Source organism: Anguilla anguilla, chromosome 12 (genome assembly GCF_013347855.1).
Source record: "Anguilla anguilla isolate fAngAng1 chromosome 12, fAngAng1.pri, whole genome shotgun sequence".
Lineage (NCBI taxonomy): Eukaryota > Metazoa > Chordata > Actinopteri > Anguilliformes > Anguillidae > Anguilla > Anguilla anguilla.
Window position 1 is genome coordinate 35,464,496 of NC_049212.1, and position 24,441 is coordinate 35,488,936.

General features: G+C 47.8%; 2 protein-coding genes across 2 annotated transcripts in view; both read left to right on the forward strand.

Annotated features, from left to right (window-relative positions):
- Positions 1-10,221, forward strand: part of LOC118209150 (synaptojanin-1-like) — a 28,121-nt gene extending 17,900 nt beyond the window's left edge. Inside the window, exons 19-28 of the mRNA XM_035384310.1 lie at positions 781-877; positions 1,071-1,283; positions 2,008-2,086; positions 2,394-2,556; positions 2,988-3,182; positions 3,413-3,544; positions 4,566-4,615; positions 4,817-4,949; positions 5,118-5,587; positions 6,499-10,221. Coding sequence (XP_035240201.1) covers positions 781-877; positions 1,071-1,283; positions 2,008-2,086; positions 2,394-2,556; positions 2,988-3,182; positions 3,413-3,544; positions 4,566-4,615; positions 4,817-4,949; positions 5,118-5,587; positions 6,499-7,275 — 2,309 coding nt within the window. The 3' untranslated portion in view covers positions 7,276-10,221. The remainder of the gene's footprint in view (positions 1-780; positions 878-1,070; positions 1,284-2,007; positions 2,087-2,393; positions 2,557-2,987; positions 3,183-3,412; positions 3,545-4,565; positions 4,616-4,816; positions 4,950-5,117; positions 5,588-6,498) is intronic.
- Positions 10,222-13,507: 3,286 nt separating this feature from the next.
- On the forward strand, positions 13,508-20,901 carry LOC118209151 (collagen alpha-1(I) chain-like). Its single transcript, XM_035384311.1, has 9 exons — positions 13,508-13,575; positions 13,659-13,757; positions 14,294-14,408; positions 16,402-16,516; positions 16,973-17,117; positions 17,503-17,570; positions 18,445-18,521; positions 18,940-19,970; positions 20,271-20,901. Exons 3-9 carry the CDS (start codon positions 14,300-14,302, stop codon positions 20,310-20,312), a joined length of 1,587 nt encoding a protein of 528 aa, XP_035240202.1. The 5' UTR covers positions 13,508-13,575; positions 13,659-13,757; positions 14,294-14,299; the 3' UTR covers positions 20,313-20,901.
- Positions 20,902-24,441: the final 3,540 nt, after the last annotated feature.

Below are 24,441 nucleotides of genomic sequence, written 5' to 3' on the forward strand. Positions count from 1 at the left end.
GTACTGCGTCATTACTGTGGCTAACGGTGTGTACTGCGTCATTGCTGTGGCTAACGGTGTGTACTGCGTCATTACTCTGGCTAACGGTGTGTACTGCGTCATTACTCTGGCTAACGGTGTGTACTGCGTCATTGCTGTGGCTAACGGTGTGTACTGCGTCATTACTCTGGCTAACGGTGTGTACTGCGTCATTGCTGTGGCTAACGGTGTGTACTGCGTCATTACTCTGGCTAACGGTGTGTACTGCGTCACTACTGTGGCTAACGGTGTGTACTGCGTCAGTACTGTGGCTAACGGTGTGTACTGCGTCATTACTGTGGCTAACGGTGTGTACTGCGTCATTACTCTGGCTAACGGTGTGTACTGCGTCATTACTGTGGCTAACGGTGTGTACTGCGTCATTACTGTGGCTAACGGTGTGTACTGCGTCATTGCTGTGGCTAACGGTGTGTACTGCGTCATTACTCTGGCTAACGGTGTGTACTGCGTCATTGCTGTGGCTAACGGTGTGTACTGCGTCATTACTCTGGCTAACGGTGTGTACTGCGTCATTGCTGTGGCTAACGGTGTGTACTGCGTCATTACTGTGGCTAACGGTGTGTACTGCGTTATTACTCTGGCTAACAGTGTGTACTGCGTCATTACTGTGGCTAACGGTGTGTACTGCGTCATTACTCTGGCTAACAGTGTGTACTGCGTCGTTACTCTGGCTAACGGTGTGTACTGCGTAATGTCCCTAATTCACCCTTCGCTCAGCGAATGCGTTTGTGTGTCTCGCAGTTGAAGAGGTGAATCTGGTGAATACGGCTCAACATGGCGGGAGTCCTGGGACTCTCCTGTACTACGGCCGAGCGGAAATCAAGACCTCCGACCACAGGTTTGAGAATAGATCAGTTACTGCGGTGATTCTGTATAGCTGTGTCTCAGATGTTTTTAACAATAAAGATGATGACGTATCCATACTTGGTTGGATCGCCTCCAGCGCTGTGTGTATTTGAGCTGTCTTCGCCCAGATGCGCTCGGGGTCTTGGGATTCGCGGTGCGAGTTCTCCTTCTCCGTTCCTCCCCAGGCCGGTGGTGGCCATCATGGACGTGGACGTGCTGGAGGTGGACCCCGAGGCCCGGCGGCGGGTGTACGAGGAGGTGATCGCGGCCCAGGGCCCGCCGGACGGGACCGTGCTGGTGTCGGTCTGCGACTCCCGCGAGGGGGGCGACTTCGACGACGCCCTGGTCGACCACCTGCTCGGCGAGTTCGAGGCGTTCGGGGAGGTCGTCCTCGTCAGGCGAGTTCCCTTCTGGCAGTTAGAGCTGTGGGCTCTGACTGCTTAACTGCTCATTTTAACAACTAAGCAAACGGATTAAAAACTGCTATCTTAATAGTTTCTAATCTGTTTCGTTAATTATTATTGTGGCAGTTTTTGACATCAATTCTGCAAGCTTTTTTCCATCAGGCATTTCAGGCTGCTGGAGGGCCAGAGTGTCTGCTGGTTTTTGTGGCTTTCCTGTGTTCAGAAGTCCATTAAGACTTTGGAGGCAAAGTGTGAGCACTCCGTAGCCAGTAAATGTTTTAAAGAATACACTTAAGTGGTGAAATGCTCCAAAGTCCAACGGACGCGGTGATGCTCCTGAACTCAAAAACACTGCAAAAACCAAAAAATGCGTCAATTTCTGTTACTTATTTGCTAAATAAGACAAAAAGATTGCCAGTGAGGTGAGACAGTTTGAGACATGTCAAGATTTGCGAATGCGGTTAAGACAATTTCGCTTGTCAAACAAAGCGTGACTTAAACAAGCTAGTATTTTCAGCTTGAGAGAAGAAAATAAGAATTGAAATCTCATGACAAGACTAGGACACTTATTAAGTCAAGCTGAGACCTGTTGAGTTGAGTCCTTTTTTTGTGCAGTGTTGGCGCTTGAGGTCCCTCCTCCACACGGGTCAGTCTGCAGGATACGCAGGGCTTACTGATCTCCAGTGTAACTCTTTGGTCTTTTCGTGGAACCTCACAGGTTTGTGGAGGAGAAGATGTCGGTGACGTTTCTGGAAGGTTACTCTGCTCTGGACGCCCTGTCGCTGAGTGGCACCACGGTAAGCATCGACCCCCTAGCCAGGAATGACCTGACGTTAGGGTGAGTAAGAGAGGATGTGTAAAATGAACCAACTGAGGTACAAACAAAGGGAAATAAATTTAAAAATGAGGTTGGTAGAAGCAGTCGTTGTAAGGCAGAGTGAGGTTCACATGGGTTTTTATTTGGAGGTCTGCTTGCGTAAACAGTTCTGATGGTCAAAGGCAATGCAAAACTGGGTGAATTGTTTAAAATGGGTTTTTAATGGAATGAGTGAAACGGTGGAGAGGGAGGACTGATGCCTCTCTCTCTCTCTCTCTCTCTCGCAGATCCAGGGGAAGACCGTCCTGGTCCAGCTGAAGAGCCCGCGCTGGATGCAGAGCCTGGAGCAGGAGACGAGCGCCGACAGCGTCTGCGGGGAGGTCCCGTCCCCCTGCGGCTCCGCCCTGCTGGCCGAGGACACGCACCTGGGGGTGGAGTACGAGGAGGAGGGTACGGAATGACCCCCGCGAGGGGGGGGGGACTGGGCGGGACGCAGACTGATGAAAACATTCTGGAAACTGGAAACTGAAATTCAGCTGCCGCTGCCTCTCCAGTCTGTCACGACGAGTTTAGCTTGTTTTTTTTTTATTCTTTTAAGGGGTAGACTGCAGAACATAAACAGTGAAAAAACCATCAAAGAAAACAAAAAATGACATTGATTTCTTAGTGTCTTGGTGCCTGTATTGATGACACAGGAGAGCTTGTATCATTCCTTGCAGTGGAGAGCAAAGATAACGTGATACTTTGCCGTAACTTTTTTGTGATTATTAGGAATTACATTTCAGCTGATCCTGCGCTTCAGCGTGACACTGATCCAGTAGGACTGTCCCCTGTTTGGAGCTCACTGGTCCCTGGGGGATTTCATGTGCTTGTGGTTGCAGATGATGAGGATGATGACGCTGTTGAGGAAGAGGAGTTTCTGCCCTCGACCCTGCAGCCCGGCCTGGGGAGGGGTCCCGGGACGTCCCCCGCTCCCTCGCCCCGGAGCAGTCCCTGCCCCTCCCCCACTCAGGACGACCCGGCCCCCACCACCTGGTACATCCCAACACCCTACTCCTCCTCAGGACCTCCTCAAGGTGACATACTGTTTTACTTTGACAAATGATCACAGTGATATTTGTGAACTTATTTCACTCCTGTAATGCTATTGTACGTGTTTTAAATTCATAATTCTAGCAGGATATTGGTGCAGTATATTTTTAGCTGTGAGACACATAAATAAATATGAAAATTCTCTTTCCAGTGGAAAATTAGACCTCTAGTGTCAGACAACCGAACCTCTTGTATTCTGTGGCTTTTTTTTCAGACCGGCCTGTGGACCTCCATTCCGTCAGCACCACCTGTGCTGAGAAGATGGAGCCCAAACGACCCCCTCCCCCTCGCCCCAGCGCGCCCCCCGCCCGCCCAGCGCCCCCCCAAAGGCCCCCGCCACCCTCAGGTACGCCGCTGGGGCGAATAGCTTTTGCTTCCTGGCTTTTTACTTCATCCCTGTGGACATACTCCTCTCAGGCACAGTGCAGATCAGCTCAGCCAGGACGTACAGGACCCTGTCCTGTAACAGGACTATAACAGGTCCTGGAGCAGCCTGGTGGAGCAGTGGTTAGCTCTGCTGCCCCGCCCGGAGGAGGGTCTGGAGGCCTTGGTCCCGGTCGGCCTGGATCCTCTCTGCGTGGAACTTGCCGTGTTTGCGTGGGGGTTTCCTCTGGGTGCTCCGGTTTTCCCCCCACAGTCCAAAGACGTGTTGCCCAGGGTCTACAGATTGACAATAAGCCTTCTGGCACATTTACAGAAGTGTTTATTTACATTAGTGTGCATTGCCCCTGTTAAACTAAAATAAATTTAAATTCTGACAAATCACCTGAAACACTGACAAGTCCCTTCAAGCTCAGAGTCAGACTCTGTGATGTAACACTGCTACCACAGTCAGTTCAGTTTAGTTACCTGTGTAAGCAACACATGGAACACCTTGAGCTAACAGCTAACGCAACGTAATATTGGCGGCCTTTGCAACTATGAAGAAGAATGAAGCTTATTGGCTGACCGAGTCAATCAAGCCTTTCACATGCAGGAACTGGAATGAGTGAAGCTAACCGTTGCCGCGGCGACCCTAAGACTTCATGTCACTTGTGGTTACGCTCAGCTGCTTGAAGGCATTGACTTGAATTTGCAGTGAATGGAATGTGTGGATCACCAGACAATGGCACTACATTTTGAAAAAGGACCCTGCCCCAAGGAGGCTGGTGTGTGTGTGTGTGTGTGTGTGTGTGTGTGTGTGTGTGTGTGTGTACCTACCCAGCTAACGGCCTGTTCAGTCCCAGCTCATACGAGACTCCATCTGCATGCTCCTGATAAGAGACCTCACGCTGTTTATCTGAACCCTAGAGTGCTGCTGTTTGGAATGGGCGCTGTCCTGCATTCAGGAGCGGGTAAATGGGCGTTCTCTCTTTGTTCTGTTTCAGGCCGGGGGCAGCCTGCTGCAGGGCCTGGTCCCAAAGCAGCACCCAGATTGGTGAGTAGCCAGCTGCACAAGCAAAGTGTTTGGGTTGGTAGGGCATCTCCAATACGGTCAGGGCAGTGGAGTTCAGTGCGTATTGGCCTGACTGAAGTCCAGGTAAACCACAGCCTGGAAATATACTGTGGATGCTTGTTTCTGTTATTCTTGTAGAAGTGAAAGTTCAGTGAACGTGTGTGTGTGTCCGTGCTCCTGTAGAACCTTCCTCCACTGCTTGGACCCACGAGGCCATCAGGCCACCCTGGGGCCCCTAGACCTGCCCCTGAGGTTCATCCAGGGGCTCCTCAAGTCCTCCCAGAACCCCAAACCGCTCCAGCAGGGCCTCCACTGGGTGAGTTCACGTTTATACCCGGCTGTTCCCCTATTCCTCCACTCTCGTGTCTTTTCCTAATCCTGTGTAACTGTACACGTCTTTGATTCCACGCTGTCCACGTAGGCCTTGTGTGTACTGTAAACTGAGCCTCTGAGATGCCTAACACTTTGATGTTTCTGCTGGCAGAGCTGCCCTTGCTTCCTGAGCCTCTGATGCCTCAACGAGCATCTCCCCTGCAGCCTCAGCTGGCCATGCCTCCTGTTAAGCCCGCCCCCGACCCCATTCCCCCGCCCCCATCGAGACCCCTCCAAGATCCTAAACTCACACCCCCACCAAGACCCCTCCAAGATCCTATACTCCCGCCCCCTCCAAGACCCCTCCAAGATCCTAAACTCACACCCCCACCCCGACCCCTCCAGGATCCTATACTCCCACCCCCACCCCGACCCCTCCAAGACCCTATACTCCCGCCCCCGCCCCGACCCCTCCCAGACCCCCTGCTCCCGGCGCCTCTGGTTCCCCTCCTGGCCCAGTCAGCCCCCACCCTGCAGTCGGCGTCTCTTCCGGCTGCCTCCGTCCACACCTCGCTGACCCTGCCCGCACGCAGCCGCCCCTCCTACACCCCGCCCCCCGAGCCCACCACCACCACGTCCCAGGTGAGTTTCACCTGCCCGCACACACCAACAGGTTCTGCAGTCTCACACACACTGTACATTTCAGTGGTGATCAGACACTGTACTGCTTCTATAGATTTGCTAAAATTAGGCCCAGAACTAATCTTATAAGTATATTTAAACACTATTTTTATAGTAATGGTAATATTTCATATCTGTCCACACTTGCCTGTGATTTCTATTACTCCAGTGTTTTCAGAGCCCTTGGGTGAGTTTTCTTCCCTCTCTTTCTCTCTCTCTCTCTCTCTCTCTCTCTCAAAAGCAGGAGCAATTCTGTGGGTAGCAGGTATTTAAGACCATTTTAGCCTCGGTGTTACCTCCTGCTGTACAGTGTCCTCAGTTTCAGTTAATGGCATGTTCTCTCACTGAAGTAACCCGTTCTCTCACCAGTACGTTAGCTAACGGTTTCCCTCCTTTTTTACCGTAATTGATTTCTATTGTTGTTGGCTTGGTTTATCATGCATCAGGGAGCATTATTTTAATACATCCTACCCTTCCATGAGCTTTTATGTTCATTGGCTTCTGTGTTTTCCAGTTAACACTCTTGTTGCGAACATGACGCTTTCCAGTTCAGACTCCAGACGCAGTTATTGCTACCTGAAATGTCCGTCTTTCAGTACGTTTAGCAGCATACGTTGACCTAAAACCTTGTATGTTCATTGTACAGGGGTGCACTCATAAAAAGGGCCAAATGTTTCTTATGCTCAAGTAAACTCCTGAGTGCCAAGAGTAAGTGGTGCAAACCCACTGTCAGTGTGCGCTTGGGAAAACTAGTGTTTATAATTACGCTTATAAATGTGACCAGCAGGGGGCACACTGTCTTCTTGGCCAAGAAGTTAATGAGTTTACAGTGGAGACACAGAGCATTAATACCCAGAATTCTTCCACCACAGACCAATGGGATGATCAGAAGCCAGAGTGATGCCCAGTTTAGAGGCAACCCCTTGGACACGTTTTCCACTGCCTGGCTCAACACCCAATCCCTGACCAGAAGCTCATCGCTAAGGCCCACCCACAGCCCTACGCTGGAGGTCCTCCCCGCCTCCCGGTCCCTAAACTCCACCCCGCCGTCCTCCGTCCCGGGCCTGCCTGGGGCCCCGGAGCCCGGCTGGCCCTACCAGCTGGAGCCCCCCATGCCCCCCCGCAGCCATTCCCAGGAGGCCCTGCGCACCTCGCCCAACCCCTTCCTGGCCAGCCAGCCAATCGGCATCAACCCTTTCACCAGCCAGCCCACAGTCGCCAGACAACGCTCCCTCACGCCCGACTTCGGCGCACAGCAGCGGGCTGCGCTCCCCGCGCCCCTCCTCCAGCCAACGTTCGGGCAGGGAGCGTCCTCATTGGCTGCCCCGCTGGCGCCCGCCCCTGCCCCGGCCACGCGAGTCCAGCAGTGGGTGACGTTCGACGACGACTTCCCCGCGCCCGGGAAGACCCTGGCGACCCTGCCCCCGCCCCCGCCTAGCACCGCCCCCAGGGCCAGCCCCACTCCTGCGCAAACACAGACCCTCTTCCCCAGCTCTGGGCTTGACTCCGCCCTCGACTGGGGAGCTCCGCCCACCTCAGCGTTCCCAGGAGCCCTGCCTCCGATTCCAGCGAGGGCGAACTCGGGAAGCCCTCAGGGACCACTGAGGCCAAGCAACAGCTTTTCCTCCAAGGAGTTCACAGAGAGATAGTTTTTTTTTTCTATGTAAAGGTATAGGATGTATCTCTGTATAAATACAACCATAAAATTGGCACATAATCTTGCATCCAATCAGGAATCAGAATCCAGTTTCCTTGATGGATCAGAAATGGTTGATCAAGGTTGTAGCATGGAATTGACATATGCGTTTGTTACGTTGGTTACTGACACTCTAAAGGTCCTTTTTTTTGTTCGTTTCTGTAAACTCCATATTTTATGCGAGATGTCATAAGACAAATTACATTTCAAATAGGTTTCTTTTAATTGACTTGCGTAGCTCTCGTCTAGTAATTTACTCACCATTTTTGATGCAATTAATTCACATAGGAACCACGTCCTTACCTATATCTACTGTAAGTCTATATATATGTTGTTTTTATTATTTTAAAAAGATTTTTGGAACCAATTCATATCCCCCTTCTCACATTTTGGAATGACCAGGCATATGAAGGCACGTGCCTTTCCTGCAGCATATCGGTCTGGAAAAGCGCAGGAGGGCGCTGGTCTCCTCTGAGCCCAGAGCTGCCAGCTTCACTCCACACAGTCCACTAGCTGTGCCTCGAGGTCGCTGGGCCATTGGGCCATGCTTCATGGCCGCAGGTTCTCAGTCCACCACAGGGGGCGCTGTAGCGCAGTCAAACAGGGATCGCCCCCCTCCCGCCTACTGAAACCCGGTGTCCGTTAATGACGCTCCAGCCCGATTACGTGGCGCCCTGCAGGGCCCTGGGCCGCATCCGACACGGTCGTTATTCCCCGCACTGAGAACCTGGTCTTTACCCGGGCAAGTCCCCGGGCAGCCCTCCGCACCTTTTAAGTGATCTATCTATGCATACGCGTTTATACAACTGTGTGAGAATTAAGTGCAATATGTGTTTGTATGGCCGTGTGCAGTCGCTCCATGCTGTGTGTTTATCCGAAGTGTACTCTGTGCCTAAATATCGTCTGCCCTTTCAGCATCAGTACGCCTGAGCTGTGTTTAACGCAGTCTGTAGAAACGCAGGCTTTGCAACGACTGCAAGCTCCGGCTAGAATTTGTGACAGAAGCCCAGCGGTTTTTCATTCTCTGCAATTGGACAGAGGATTAAAGGATTGTCATTGGCTGGTGAATGACCATTAGGGTATGAAGACGTGTTTAGACGTATGCATTTTTGTTTTGTTGTCATCTTGCATTCGTCTTTAACCGATTAACTGTGTCACACAGAGACGTTTGCTCTTGCCGTGCTGACCTGACGTCATCAAGCCAAAAAAATCTCAGGGTCCTCACCCCCACCTCCACCCACCCCCTCCCCCAAACTTTTGAATTATCACACACATTTTCAGTCAGCATTACATCATTTACACCTCAAGTAAGAAAGCACTGCAGCAAAAAAAAAATGCATTTGTTGCACTTACCCGTGAAACAGGCTATTTTCCACTCCACAAATCACAAAGTACTACAAGGGACCTATCTCCCACTGGAAAACGAGCTTATTGCTTGTATATGACAGCTGGTACACTGTGGGGACCCCGCCATGTTTTTGGGGAGAACAGGTGAATCGGCAAACCCAACAAACCCATGCCTTTCTCTGGCAGGACAATGCTGCTTACAGAATCCATGCCAGGCACTGCCAGGGCCTGGAGCTGTATTGTCTAGGACCAGGGGGTCCAGCCTGTACTGACATCACTACAGAGCGCCTTCCCTCTCAGCCAGCTGCGAGCCCTTCAGAATTCCTATCAGTCACCTTTCGCCCTAAAACACTATTTAAGAACACTTTTAACGGCCCTGGTTGCAGCAGGCTCCGCCCATCCTGTCGGGAGAGGCCCCGCGAGCGCGCGCTCTCCTCAGGAGCGCTAGCCGCTGCTTCTTATCTCACCGCGGTTCGCTGACCGGGCTCACAGGGGCACGAGCTGCTGGAAGAGACCCTTCATGTGCAGTTTAACAGGTGGACTCGCCGGCACCCAATCAACCAGCAGGGGTCGCTGCTGCGCGGTTAGGCGATGTCATCCCAGCTGACTCAGTCCCTCTGCCAGCAGGGGTCGCTGCTGCGCGGGTTAGGCGATATCATCCCAGCTGACTCAGTCCCTCTGCCAGCAGGGGTCGCTGCTGCGCGGGTTAGGCGATGTCATCCCAGCTGACTCAATCCCTCTGCCAGCAGGGGTCGCTGCTGCACGGGTTAGGCGATATCATCCCAGCTGACTCAGTCCCTCTGCCAGCAGGGGTCGCTGCTGCGCGGTTAGGCGATATCATCCCAGCTGACTCAGTCCCTCTCATCCCTGGCTGATGCTAAAGCCGACTGTGGCATGGTCAGTCGACAGTGCCACGGTCCAGATTTGATACAAGACTGTGGGGCCCGTGAATGCGTTAGAACAGTGCCTTACCAGGATGAGCCACTCAGCAAACCCTGCCTTTAGTGCCTGTGTGTGTTGCGTGGGTGGGTGTGTCCTGCAGTTGATCCACTGATGTAGAGTTTGAATGTAACAGAAGCGGGAAGTAACTCAATACTAACTCATTGCTATTCAGGGATGGATATAGTTGTTCAGCACTGTACTTTTTTTTTTTTTTTTTTTTTAAACACTGGAAACAGATTCCATTCCAGGTCTCTTGTAACTGCTTTTTTTTCAGAAATACCTAAAATGTCAGTTTGGTTAATATCAACCTTTCCTTGTTTTCTTTGCTGCATTACTGTGTTGTGTCTGCATAGTGACCTGCTGTTATACGTAACTTTCTCTTGCCGATTTTTAGATAGATGGAGCAGGTTTGAAAGGATCTCCAGGAAGCCGTAGAGGTGCTGCAGAACATGCCCTATATATGTAATATAAAACATCATTTTATTGCTTTTATGCCTGTAAATTTAAACTATGTACAAAATAAGAATAATGCTGTTTGTGTGCTTTTATAAATGTAATCATCTTTAATGGTGTGTGGGTGTGCTGGAATAAACAACTATATCAAGCTCCTGTTCTGGTAGCTTTTTGTCCTGTCTTAGTGTTTCCTGAGGGAGAGGGTGATGATGGGTAGAGGAAATAAATACATTGTGCCAAAAGTCACATTATTGTAACACCAAATAAATAACAGTCAGATTTTGTAAGATTAATGGCAGATTTCTTGCAGATAAATGTATTGCCTTTTTAAAAACCATCTTCCATTTGACATAAAAAGCATATTTGTCCAAAAATGCAAACCTAAAGTAAAGTGTGTGTATACTTCTTCCACCTAGATTCGGACATTGTTACCAATGTAAACCTTACCAATGTTACCACTTGTAAACCAACTCCAGGATCTGCTGTATTTGCTCCAGCCACGCCCTATACCACACAATTTCACTAATTATATTACCTCCTTGGTCCAGGAAGTAACCGTATTTATTGGTGAAATTAGGTGGTGTATTACATGGTTGGAGCAGATACCTGCAGACACCACAGGCCACAGTCTTGCTTTAAATCAGGGGTCCTCAGTCTTATCCAGAAAGGGCTGGTGTAGGTACACCAGCCCTTTCTGGATAAGTAGTAACAAGTAGTAACACACCTGATTCTACTACTCAGTGACTTAGAATCTTTGTAAGGACCTTAACAAATTAGTAGATTGATTAGTAGAATCATGTGTGTTTCCGCATGGTTGAAACAAAAGCCTGGACCTACACCGGCCCTTTTTGATTAAGACTGAGGACCCCTGCTTCAATGAATCCCTATTAGAAATGCAAGAAACGGCGGAGTGGAAGCGAAGAATCAACTGCTATTACACAATTACGTCAGGAGGTGGCGCATAAATGTTGCATTCCCACTTGTTAATTTGTCCTATGAAAAAGGGTAGACCGACCAAATCCAAAGCGCGTTTAAGAACAAGCTGCTTGAATTGGAATGGGCTTCAATGCTCAAATGCATGGTGGACGCGTTAAAACGAATACGATACCTTACCGAAATACAAACGCAAAATGCTAAAATGATATGAAATACAAATAAGAAATAAAATTGTTGCAATGTGTAATCTTGAATTTTCATTCGATATACCAACATTTGTGAATGTATCACTGCATTACACTTCGCATGCAAATTACAGGAACAATGGGAATTAAAATGGTAATGATCCTTAGCAGAGACTATACTTATGTATATTCCAATAGGCAATGTGCTTAGGTGTTCTTTTCTATCACAAAAATGTAGTTATATCAACTCTCTATCACGAATATTACTCGTTTATACAAACATTTGCTGCGCGGCGTTAGGGCCTGTAATCACCTTCAGGTGCGCGCTGCGGACACGGACTCGCATTAATCGCTGTCAATCACGTTAATTGAAAAGGGAAAATCCACGTGCGCTGCCGTACAGCAGCAAAGCTGTCTTTCTACAAGCGTGAAGCCGCATTTCCACGAGGCCTGAAAATGACCTCTACTTACGAATACGAAAAACATCAATCCAACCAGGTAACCCGAGCAATTTTTCACGTGGTTTTCTGTGTATGCAATTAAGAATAAATAGCATTAGGGTCTGTTTTTTACAAACGTCCGCTTTCCTCATTCTATTTCTGTCTAGTATGCAGAGACCTATTGTTCTTCCAGTTGCCCATTGTGAAACTAACCTCACGTCAATTAATTTAAGGCCTCTTAATACTTATTACAAGTTTATTTATGGTTTTATTTGCGGGTTTTGGAATAACTTCCACGAGTTTATAATTCACTGAGTGAACTCCTTAGAAATGTGTTTCTCCTTAGAAATGTGTTTCTTCTCTACCAGATTTGATTGCTAGTATATACATTTGTTCATAAATATAGAAAGGGTTCAGCTTAGTCGTACCCTTTTGGGTCTCTAGGAAAGCATGATTCATGATTTAAAAATGATGTCAGTGCCCACAGGTCACCAAAATCACAGGTGGAAAAGTCCTACCCAGTATTGTGCTGCAGTCACCCAGATTTTTTTTATTGGCACAAATCTTTAGCCTGGGGGTAGAACTCATTTAATAAAAATCAGCTAGTTGAGTTTATTGGTGGAAGAAACACATGGCAGGACCTCTGCTTTCTGACCCCTGGATTTTCCTTTCTGACCAAAGCATCTCTCTGTACATTACTACAGACTGCAGATTTGACTGACACATGCAGGGCTTTCCAGTACCCAAAGGTATTTGTATAAAACCTTTCGATGTACCGATATTAAAGACAAACATTTGACTATCAGCAGCCTCCTGAAGAGTCTTTTTTTTGTCATCTCTCCATTCCCAGGTGGCCGTCAGCGTCCTGCTGATTGGTGACGACGATGTTGTGATGAAGACCTCCGGGCTCGTCTGGGATACCCTGCCCAGGTTCGCAGAGGTCAGGCTGGTGAAGCTTGTGCCCCTGAGTGCTGTCCCATTTGTGGACCCCAGGAACTTCCAGCTGCTCTTCTTCCACCTGAGCGACTCCAACACGTCAGCAGAGCTCGAAGCCCTCTGTGACCTCAGGTCAGGCACTGGTTTTTCGGCATGTATCGTTGTGGTTTCTTTAGTGTGCCTACAGCACTTTACTAAATAAATTCTTTGGCAACATGCTTCCAATAGTTGTGCCAATGAAATCATTTTGGGATTTGTTGCCAAAGACACAGATGTTGAGTAGGTGTTGCTCCCAGTTGAACTTGGAAATAGTCGCAACTCTTTGATCTGCCACAGTATCTTTATTAATGAGACTGCAGGCAGAACTTTTGTGAGGAAATAATCGATGTGTCATTGTGGTCTGTGATTTCTTCATCTTGATTACTGATTGTCTAACTATTAATGTTAGCATTTTAATTACTTGCTGCATTACAGTACTTTTTGTTTTCTAAAACCCCCTTCCCCTAGTTGAGGGTGGGAAAATTAGGCTTCACAAAGCCAAAAAGGGGTGGCCGTAAACTTAAAACTCGATTTGAGCCAGTCATTTTCTTCAACTGTGCATCTTTTCATTGGTTAAAACAAGTATGTGATTGACGGATCACTGTAGTCCTGCCCACTGTGTAACCTTGCGCTTTGTGAAAACTCACTCTCCTGTCTCTAGGTGAGTGTGAGGTTTCACGTGACTACTTGCTACTTATCAAGACTTATCCAACAGCAAGCCTGGCATCAACTGCCCCCTGTTATTAACTTACACCAGTTACATATTCTGTTTGATGCATGCATTCTTATTAGCAGACGCCGCAGAAAGGCGGAGTCAATATCACTAGGCTGTGCACGTGTTTCTCCAAATAGCAGAGATCTCATGTGCGTGTGTGTGTGATGACCGAAGCTGTGTTGTTCATGAAAACAGGGAGAGGAGCTGCAAGCATTCAGACAGAGCAGTGTGCATCCTCGTTGTGCCAGAGGCCGGTCCAGGTATGCACCGTACGTTACCTCGCTATACTTAGGAGCTCTCTGGGGGGATGACTGTCTGAACTCCACTGTCTGTTGTCATGAAGACGTTCCAGACAGCGCGGCAGACTTCGTGCTGACCCAGCCAGTCACCGTGGAGACCGTGGAGGAGGTCCTCAGAAGGTGCAGCTTCCTGTCAGAGCAAAGTGAGGACATTTGTACACACACACACACACACACACACATATGGATGGATAGCACTGTCTGCATGGATAGTACTGTCTGCTCACAGCAAGAAGGCCTTGGGTTCAAATCCTGGCCTGTGGCTTTCTGTGTGGAGTTTCCATGTTCTGCTCGTGTCGGCATGGGTTTCCTCCGGGTACTCCGGTTTCCTCCCACAGTCCAAAGACATGCAGGTTAGGCTAACTGAACTGACTCTAAATTTCCCATAGGTATGAGTGTGTGAGTGAATGGTGTGTGTGCCCTGCGATGGACTGGCGACCAGTCCAGGGTGTATTCCTGCCTCTCACTCAATGCATGCTGAGATAGCCTCTAGCACCTCTCGTGACCCTGACCAGGAAAAAGCAGGGTAGATAATGGATGGATGAAATATGGGACAGATAAAAATTCTGAATTCTCAGAATAAGTCAGGACATATGAAAGGGGTTGAAATAAGGGCCTGTCCTGGGGGGGAGAAAAAGGATGTCAGGTCACCCCTACCTATCTGACGGTCTCTCCACAGGCCAAAATGACAGCCCTTCTGCCTCTGCCTCTGCAAGTTCCAACACTGCGGTGGGACAAGAACCTGAACCTGAGGCAACCAATCATCAGGCAGAACCAGCGACACCTGTACAGGAAAGGTCTTTCAAGAGTTCATTTTGACCTGGCAGTCCTTTAAAGAAAATGGGGGCAGCGTAGCATTCAGTGCAGGGCCTGTCCAAGAAAAATGTACCAAAATTGAACATTCTAGCAAATGTTACGCTGCACATTCTGGCAATTTTCCGTATTATATAAAAATGTTAACTTTTTTATTTCTTCCTCAATATTTTTGTAATGGGGAGTTGGAAGCCATAGGTCACCAGGGACATATCTAAAACCGCTGCAGTGTCCTGCATAGTTTTCTCACCCTATTTACTTGAATCTCTTATTCATGTTTTAAATACCACCCACAGCAGGCATTGCCTAAACTACTCAAAGGCTTAGAAACTGTTCTTGTGTTTTGTTAGTTGTACGTGCGTTTACCCCACTACTAAACGGCCTGCAGTGTGGTGTGTCGGTGAGGGTTAGTGGTGAGGATTGGTGAGTGTCTGAGGGCCAGACCTGTGCTGCATTCAATGCAGCATTCTCACTGTTCAGTTCATTACTGTGCACAAACACAGTATTTTCTTTGAATATTAATCTAGTTCAGTGGGTATTACTCGGACATGATAATGTTTTGGACACACAAAAACAAATTAAGGTGTTTTGGCACTGATTTCAGCATAGCGATGTTCTCGTTGTGTTAGTGTTAATCAGTTTAACCTTCAGGGTCCAAGTTGAACTATGCGGTTGTTCCCTGCACTTGGACCGGTACTTCTCTCTAGGGTTTTTGTCATACTTGTTCCTGGTTATGGTTATACACTTTGTTGTACGTCGCTCTGGATAAGAGCGTCTGCCAAATGCCTGTAATGTAATGTAATGCTTAATGGCTTATCTTCTGGATAAGAAATTCAGTACCACTGAAAGCAAGCTGTATATCTGGCCTTTGTGGATTCTGTAATGAGCTTCTTCTGGTTGGCCAGCCGGTCCTGAGAGTCGCACCGTAACTACCTTTTAAACTAGGAGAGGCCAGTTTCAGTCTTTATTCTGCCACTGCTGTTATTTGCTTATTGAAAGTAACCATTAGCATAGAAAGGCACTTTATATGCCAGGTCAGGGCTTGGTAAAGGCTGTTAGGTAAACCCAGGACAGTGTTTTGCAAACATGGAAGCTCAAGCATTTGCTTTGCAAAATGTACCTCTTATACAGTGTCTACGTGGTACATTTATTCCAGCTCAGAACCCAATCTCCCATGAACACCTCGGTGGAACCATTTCTTTATGGAAATCACCGTAGGTCAGACGTGTGCAAAGCGTCTCGAGTCTTGCAGGCTGATGGTGAATTCTGCTGGAATTAATTGGTCCACGCCCATGCATGCATTTTGAATATAGCAGCAGAAAGACCAGATCTCATGCAAGAAAATTTGAGGTTCTCAAAGTTTGTAAGAAATGGTGTTGAGCTAATTATCCTATTGCAGCACAGATGGTGCGGAATATGTGGTCCTTATTACAGTTTCTTTCTCTGCCCCACTGCCACCTATGTGTGATTATATAATAGCATACCTGGAAAATGAGCAGCAATTTAGTGTGTCCACCCACATATCGCCTCACAGCATAGTCTTTACTCCAAACTCTATAAGCTGTATCGCTAGAATGTCTGGAAAGTTCAGTTACAGTTGCGACTGGGTTTCTCGAAAGATCCTGACATTTAATGAGCTCTAACGAGTTTTATCCAGGTTTATGTTGGTGGGTAAGTAGTGCACCATAAGTAAGCGCATAAGATGGTTTGTCACAATCAAATTGACTTGACTTATTAGCGAAGCACTAGACCTGGCTGAGCTATATGACCCGGGCCACAGGGTCTGCTGATTTTTGTTGTTACTCACCTCTTAATTGATCAGTTAAAGCAGTCGATTACACGGTTAACTCATCTCACCTGGTTTCTAGGACCTAAACCAGTTGTTATATTTTAGGGCAAAAAACAAACTGTCACACGAGTGTGTCAGTTGCTGACAGCAATGACGTGTGTCAGTTACTGACTTTGCTTTCAGGAGCAGGGCCGAGGGTGTGGCCGGTCCTAGCGGGCCCCTGCCGGAGGGGCCCAGCGCGGAGCTCACCAGCGGGGACCTGCAGGCCTTCCTGCACTCCAAGAAGGAGCAGCAGAGGAGGTGAGGCCTTAGTTGGGTGACTGGCACAGTGACGTTCTATCGGTATTTAGGGTGGCAGTGTAGCATCATGGGTAAAGGACCTGCTCTCATAACCTAAAGGTCGCAGGTTCGATTACCTGGTACGACGTTCCCATTGTGCCCTTGTGCAAGGTACTTAACCTGCATTGCTTTCGTAGTATATATCCAGCCAGCTGTATAAATGGAATACAATGTTTTGTCGCTCTGGATTAGAGCGTCTACCAAATGCCTGGGCGGCAGTGTCCTACCGGGGAATCGAACCTGTGATTAGTGTTACAAGCCTTAAACCTTGAGCAAGGTGCCTAACCTGCATTGGTTCAGTATATACAGTATCCTGCATAATTGGATATGTGAATGTTGTGTAAGTCGCTCTGGATAAGAGCGTCTGCTAAATGCCTGTAATGTGAATCTGCTCACTGTTAACCTGTCCGCGGTCAGGATGCAGATCAGGCAATGCTGCGAGCGCCTACGTGAGCTGCTGCCGTTCATCAGGTCCCGGACCGACACGGCGTCCACCCTGGAGCTGACCGTCAAATACATGGCCTACCTCCGGCAGCGGCTACCCCAGGACATTTTGGATAAGGTAGGGGCACCCTTCCACCCCTCAGACCTTTCTGACCTGACCCCCATAGCCTTAGTGAATATGTTTACTCCTCCACTGGGATCCCAGGCCTCTGCCATCTGAGGAAGTTGTGTTGCTGATCGAAGGCTTTCTCACTTGGGGGGGGTTTTTTTTTTTTTTTTTTACTTTTTGTTTTTTATGTGTAGCGCTCCTAGACACTGCCCTTCATTTCTGGAGAGCCATCTGTAATGCAAAGCGCTGTCGGAGAGCTTTTCACAGTTGAAGGCTCGTAGGGAAAGAAGCCGGTGACTCACTCATTTGTTTTCTCCACCAGGAGTGAAATGCCTCAAGGCTGCATTAATCCTGTGGCAGATTACACTCACCCTCTTCTGCTTTGAATTTACAGGTAGTTAAAGCCCTAGAAGAGAATGGGCCTGAGAGATGGTACAAACCAACTAAAGCCCCTAAGAAGCGGTACAGTATTGCGTATGACTGCTTCTCTGCTGTGTAATGGCTGTGACTGGTAATGCCCCTGACGGCCATCTGGAATAGTACATTACAGTTGTGACTGGCAATGCCCGAGATGGTCATTTTTAATGGTACATTACAGCTATGACTGGTAATGCCCCAGATGGTCATCTTTAATGGTGCATTACTGCTACTTTAATGTACTATTACAGATGCCCCAGGTGGTCATCTGTAATAGTACATTAAAGCAGTGACTGTCAGTGCCCCAGATGGTAATCTGTAATGGTACATTGCAGCTATGACTGGAAATGCCCAAGATGGTCATCTTTAATGGTACATTACTGCAGTGACTGGTAATGCCCCAGGGTGTGTTTGTATTTAGAAGGCAAGGCCACTCAGCTGGAAAATGGGTCTCCACGCTTCTCCTTGGCTTGGGGGGAGAGGCTGTGTTGAAGCAGGGGAAAAACTCCTCTTTAGGCCCTTCACAAGAAGACATCTGAGCTTTTACTCCAGAGGGAAATTATATTTTTTGTTGATTAAATGGAGAGATATCATTATGTTTTCAGGCAAGGGAATTTAAATCGAATATGGATAAGACTATAATATTGGTGAGAGTGTAAGAAACTAAATAAATGCAATTTTATTTTTTAACAAAGAACTTAAATGGCTTGACTCGTTTGTATTTTATACAGTTAATGTTTGTGCATTGGTTTACATGCAGTCAGTTTTTAACTGGTTTAAATTAAGCACATCTGAGAACTACACACAAATAAGAACCAAGGCTGTTTGGTACCACTTGCAGGCATAAGGTTGTATAAACTGAGTTTACATAAAGCAGAGGTTTCTGCTGGACTGACTTCACCATGTCCTGTTCCCTCAGCCGAACGACGTGCCCGGTGAGGAATAAAACAGCGGACGTGCCGATAGCAGTCCCGACCGACGCCAGTTTTGCTGATGGTATTGTGTTACTCCACCTGCTGTTTTACTCGTGCTGTCCTGTAATGTGTACCTTTTATGTTCACGTTTCATTGGCTCTGCGCATCACACTGTCAGAGCTGTGTTCTGTAGTCTCACCTTTACCCTTGGCAAGTAATGTCTGCTTTATCAGTCCTTTGCAAAGGGAAAAACCTCCACTCGGTTCCTCTCCTTCTTAAGGGGAGCGTGCGTATCCATGAACCTTCTAGAGCTGCCAGTGTTTTCTGTTCTGCATCTCTGACCTTTTATGTGTGGTCATTGCTGCTCGAGGCCCTTTGCAGTCTTGTCCTAACAGTAGCTGAAGTTTACGGGAGTAGAAGTGTTTGACTGCAGCCATTGGATGAACTTGATCCGGCGGTACACTATGACCTGTTGTTGTGTGTGACTCTTTCTTTATCAGATTTTATTGCAGCGCACGTTTTGGGGAGACACATTCAGCCCAAGTTGGAGGGGATCCAACCCACTGGCCCGCTCCCTCCGGGCATGCTGATGAGCCAGCCCTTCGACCCTCCCCCGGGTCTGACCTCGGGCCCGGGCCTGACCTCGGCCCCAGGTCTGAGCTCGGTCCCCGGCCTGACCTCGGCCCCGCGTCTGACCTCGGGCCCGGGTCTGAGCTCGGCCCCGGGCCCGAGCGTAGCGCTGGGGCAGGCGTCCGATCCCTACGGTCAGGCGTCCGGTCCGTACGGTCAGGCGTTCGTAATGAACCAGGCCTACGGCGAACCAGCAGCGCCGGGGCCCGGCTACGGGCCGCCGGTGTTCTGGAAGCAGGCTTGCGGCCCGGTCTCGTCGGGCGTGGTGAACCAGAACTTCGTCCCGCAGACGGTTCACAACCCGGGTCATCCCTTCCTCCGGGGGTCATCCCTTCCTCCGGTTCAGACGCTGATGGTGGGCCCGGGGTTCCTCCCTCGGGTGGGTCCGGACCCAGCGTATCCTCCCCCGCCTCCTCGGCGTGTGATGATGAACCAGACCTTCGCTCCCCTGGGGTCCCTGAATGACCCCCGCCCTCCGGGGGTCACCACCAACCCTCCGCCCGCGTGCGCTGCTGCGTCCGGGGGCGTGTCCGACTACGGGCCAATCACGACGGCGGGCTCGTGGGAGGACCGTCTGCTCACTGAGATACTTTACGACTCCGCCCCCTCCCAGCCCAGCTTAAGCTCCTCCCACAGCGCCATCAGAGGGGATAACCTGCCACAGAGCTCCGCCCCCGTGCACCCGTTCTCCTCTTCCCTGTCCCGTCCACCCCAGTGGGATTTTGGCTGTGGGAGTGGACCTGTGTACCCCCTTCAGCCGTACTTCCTGGAGAGTTTACCCCCACCCTCCATCACCCACCCTGTCCCAGCTCAGAATGCTACTGGTCCAGGGTCCATTTATCCATTTTTGGGAGATGTGGGCACCAATAAACTGTACGGACAGCACTACACAGGACCCACAGTGAGTAACCTCAATTGTGCCAGGAAACATCCAGCTGTATAAACTGATAATGTGCAAAAAATGTTGTCCGTGTAAGAGAACATTCTGTTAAAATGCCAACACGCAACCCTAGCCTGACAGCTGAGGAGTGAGCCAGTCATAAATGCAAAATAAGTTATATATGGTTCTATTTTTATTTGTGGCGATTTTAGGAAATTCATCACTGCAATATGGAAATGTTTGTGTGTGTGTGACGTTCATACGGGCTATTTACAGGAATGTTGGTTCACTGGCATTTTGTCTTCCTCTTTCCACTTCTAGGACTACCAGATAAATTTAAACTGGGGAAATGGATCAAGTTAAAGAAGATGGATGGCATGCTCAGGAAGGTCCACAGAAAAGTAAAGTTTAATTTTATTTATTTATTATTTATCTATTTTTAACTGGCTTGTTTTGTTTCATGCTTTGCATTTTGTGGCCTAATTTTGAGATGGATTTGTTGTCATGTACATTTACATATAGCCTGTGAAATGTCTTTCTGTTATGTCTTTGTTCAAGCACTGAGGCATCTTAGTCCATATTTGTTCATTGTAACCTTATTTTCCTGGTTGCAAATGTTTTTCAACAACTAATATGTTATTGGCTTTGAATCACTGTTTTATTTAAAGATTTGGGGGGAAATTGTTGCTGTCATATCATGATGTACTGTTGTGTTCCAACATCTGTTTAGTCTTTGTGCTGTTTTACTGACAACAGATATCTGCTGTGGGTCTTAGATGTATACTCCAGGACCTGGAAAATGTATCTCCCTTTAATGCACATTTCTGAAACAAAGCCATTGCATATGTGACTTGAATGAATCACTTGTTGGAAACTAAAGGGCTATGGAAGAGCTTTGTCTGTCTCTGGCTGTCTCACTGACAAAATGCAGATGTAGCCTTTTGTCTCTGAACTAGTTTTGGCTCATGTTTTGTTCCGTGACGCTTGCTGAATTTTTTCCCCTGGAAATATAAATACTTTATAGCTGTTGAAATTGGACCCAGAGCCCCTTAAAAGGTCCATGTAGATCTGTTTCCTTAAATTCATTCCAGTATACTTGACTCTCTGTCCTGCATCTTTCTGAAAGCATTTGAGATGCTTCTTGCCTTCCCATTCTAGAATCTTCAGTCACATGACCACTGTGCAACTGTGACCTCATGGCAGCTGAAGCAGGTGCACTCTTACAGTGCGTTTACCTGTACAGGTGTCCATACACACGCACACACACACAAACTACACGCAACAAACGGTCCTATGAGAGAGCAGGAGCAGAATCACTGACAGCCACTAGTCAACTGGGTAGCTGGTGGGGGGCACTGACACAGTGGCAAACTTTAGAGTCCTGGTTGAATTAAGACTATTGTAAAGTCATTTTGGTCTGGCTGCTTTGGGTTTATTTCATCAGGTAATGAAATTAAATCCAGATTGCTTGCTCTGAGATGTTCCAGAGCACCGTACTGTCAAATTTGACAGAGCATCCCACTGGTAGTATTTTACATCACATTGCATTTATTTATTTACTCCTCATATCACAATTCTCCAGAAATGTAATGGGAATGTTTTCAAGTGTGTGCAGGAGTGTTGGGCTAAGTAGAGGAAGGAGAAAAAGTGAGATTTGGCAATGTGAAATGGCACCGAATCCTTCGTGAATATATTCAGCTGACAGATTCCGCGTGGGAAGATTTTACATAAGTGTGAGTCGTGATCCATCCTCCCATGTGAGATTTTCCTTATTTCTGTCCTGGCTTCATAGCCAACATGGTATGATTTTTTTTTTTGCTGCTGTGCCATTTGAGTCTGGTCCTCTTTTTGAAAAATGGAGAAAGATCTCCACTTGATATTTAGGAGAGTTGTTCTATATGTTTACTCACAGATGCTGTTTTAGATTAAGCTCTGTGTGCTTTGGGTTTTATTAGGAGTGTGGGTATAAAATGTGCTCTGTGCTACTGTAGCTGTTGCACTTTGGCACTTCAGGAGTTGAAGAAGTGGTGATCAAACTGTCAGGTGATACTAAACGGTTGGACTTAGAAATTCTCATTCTGTTGTGGTGACTGGATTGACTGGATGATACGGTGTGGAATATGGACTGTGCTAACTGACTGACAGTCCTGCAGGGTGAGGCACAACTAGGTTTAGCATCACCCAGGGTTTCAGTTGGCTAGGATGACAGCATGCCATTGCCCACCAGCACCCCCTACTGGTCGACTGGGCACCTGCATGTCTTCCTTTTGAGTCTCTCATGAAGAGTCTTATGTCTCTGTGCAAGCCCAACTTGCACAGTGTGGTGTGATGATGAGCAGTGGCTGGCACTGTGCGCTTCAGAGGAGGAGCACATGCGTGTGTGTCTCAAATCAGAAACAGAGGCTGCGATGAGCGCTACACAGTGGGCATGATTGGGCTTTCATGCCACTCATTACATTACATTACATTAATTTGGCAGACGCTTTTATCCAAAGCGACGTACAAAAAGTGCATTTCATGGTCATGTTACATGTATTTCCATTTCATCACTTTTTGTAATTTGCATTTGTCCTAATATTGTAGCTTGCTTTTCCCCCAGTTTGACTTGGCATAAGTTATGCCAGTTCACGCAGTGAACATTATTCTGAACTGTGTTCTTGGCTATAAATTACTGTACGAAATGGGTATTGTACCTCAAACCTGTTTTTTTTAAATAGTTGTTCCAATGACCTTGAAATGCACTTTTGTACGTCGCTTTGGATAAAAGTATCTGCTAAATTAATGTAATGGGTTTCCAAACGCAGGAGAGAAACCCATTGCTCAACCAAAACTGCATTAATATTCGGAGCTTCTGCACAGTAAACAGTGTTTGTGGTGCGGCGGCTTTCCATCGCGCAGATGGTGAGGATGACGAGCGAGTTCTCACGCGCTCGTACGTGAGCGCGGCTTCTGGCGCCGGAGTCGAAATCCAAGTCACTGAGACGGGGACGTGTTCCAGAGGGAGAGAAATGTAGGTCAGAGCCTTTGTCAGATGTGTGTGTTCTCTTCCCTCCCGCCTCGTCTGAAACCCGTCTCCGTCCTGACGCACGCATGTGGTCTCGCCCGCGAAGTGTTGGACCCGGCTGTCAGACCCGGCTGTCGTCCCTCTGTGTCGTTCAGTCAGCCCCTGACCCCCCGGCCCCCGGCCGAGACCTGTCACACATCCCAGAGTCCTGTGAGTCTCGGGGGAGGCAAAGTGAGCGCCGGGGGGGGGGGGGGTTATAATTCATGCGATTCGGTTCCTGTGAGTTACTTGCTGGCTCACCTGTTGGGGTAAAACGCACAGAACCCTCCCTCCACTTCCTGGTCCACCTGTCCAGAATACTGGAACAGCCGGATGCTGTTTTTATTTATTTTCAATGGCCTCACTTTCATTTGCTATTCTCCCAGCCCCCCGCATTTCAGAAGCACAAAGACCTATCTCAAGGCAAGATAACCTCATGGGGATCACAGCATCAACACAGATACTCAATATCTCCCTCCTTTATAACTGCCTGGGTAATGCACTCCTGAACTAAATCACTAATTGAATTCCTCTTTTTTGATAAGGGTGACTCAAACATTCACCAGGAAGTGATGGAAGCCTTTCTCATTGGTTTATTTTTTGTTAATTGATAATACTCTTTCGCAGGAGGAATAGCCGTGTGAGTACCCTACCTTCAAGAGCACCTTGGTTCGCGCTACCTGGAGTTCATCTACTTGCAAAATTCTGTGGCATCACTCTACTTTTCTTCCTATTGATAATGTTCTTGATTTCATGCTATCATAAATGTTGTGTTTGCGATTGCTGTTTGTTCCAATGCACAGAGGGGCCAGCTTATGAAGGATTTGCAATCAATCAAAACAGAATCAAGTTACTGGATTTCTTTATATAATGTGTCCACTTACGCAGGCTGCTTCATTTGTACTTGTGGAGTACGGATACAATTGCAGGCTGCCCACAACAGGTCCAACAGGTGTAATATTTCAGCTGGTCACATTTCATTAGCTGAAACAATTATTCAGATTCTCTAACTTTTTGAAAATCCAGACAAACTGCCTGTCCAAAATATCAGATATAAACAAATCAATGGTGCATCATGGCCTAAATATTAGCAGTGGAGAACTGCTCAAGGTTTGTGTTGGCCATGCTTTTTCATAGCAGTTGGACTGTCAGTCTCAACACATAACATTTAATATGAATACTAATTTAAGTGCCCATATAAAATAAGATGGACTAGTCTTTTTGCAAAAACTGGAGAGGATGTTTTGTTGGGAGTCCTGGGTTGGTCTATGGGAACACAAAGATATTAAACTATGCTTTTCCAGAAGAAGAAAGTCTTTTGAAAACAGCTGATTGAATGGCCCAGAAACTATGCTTTCAAGAGTGTGTCTTACCCAGTACCTTTGAAACCACACATCTCACCGTACCTTACAAGTACTTATATAACCAAAAAGCTTTACATGTATGAAT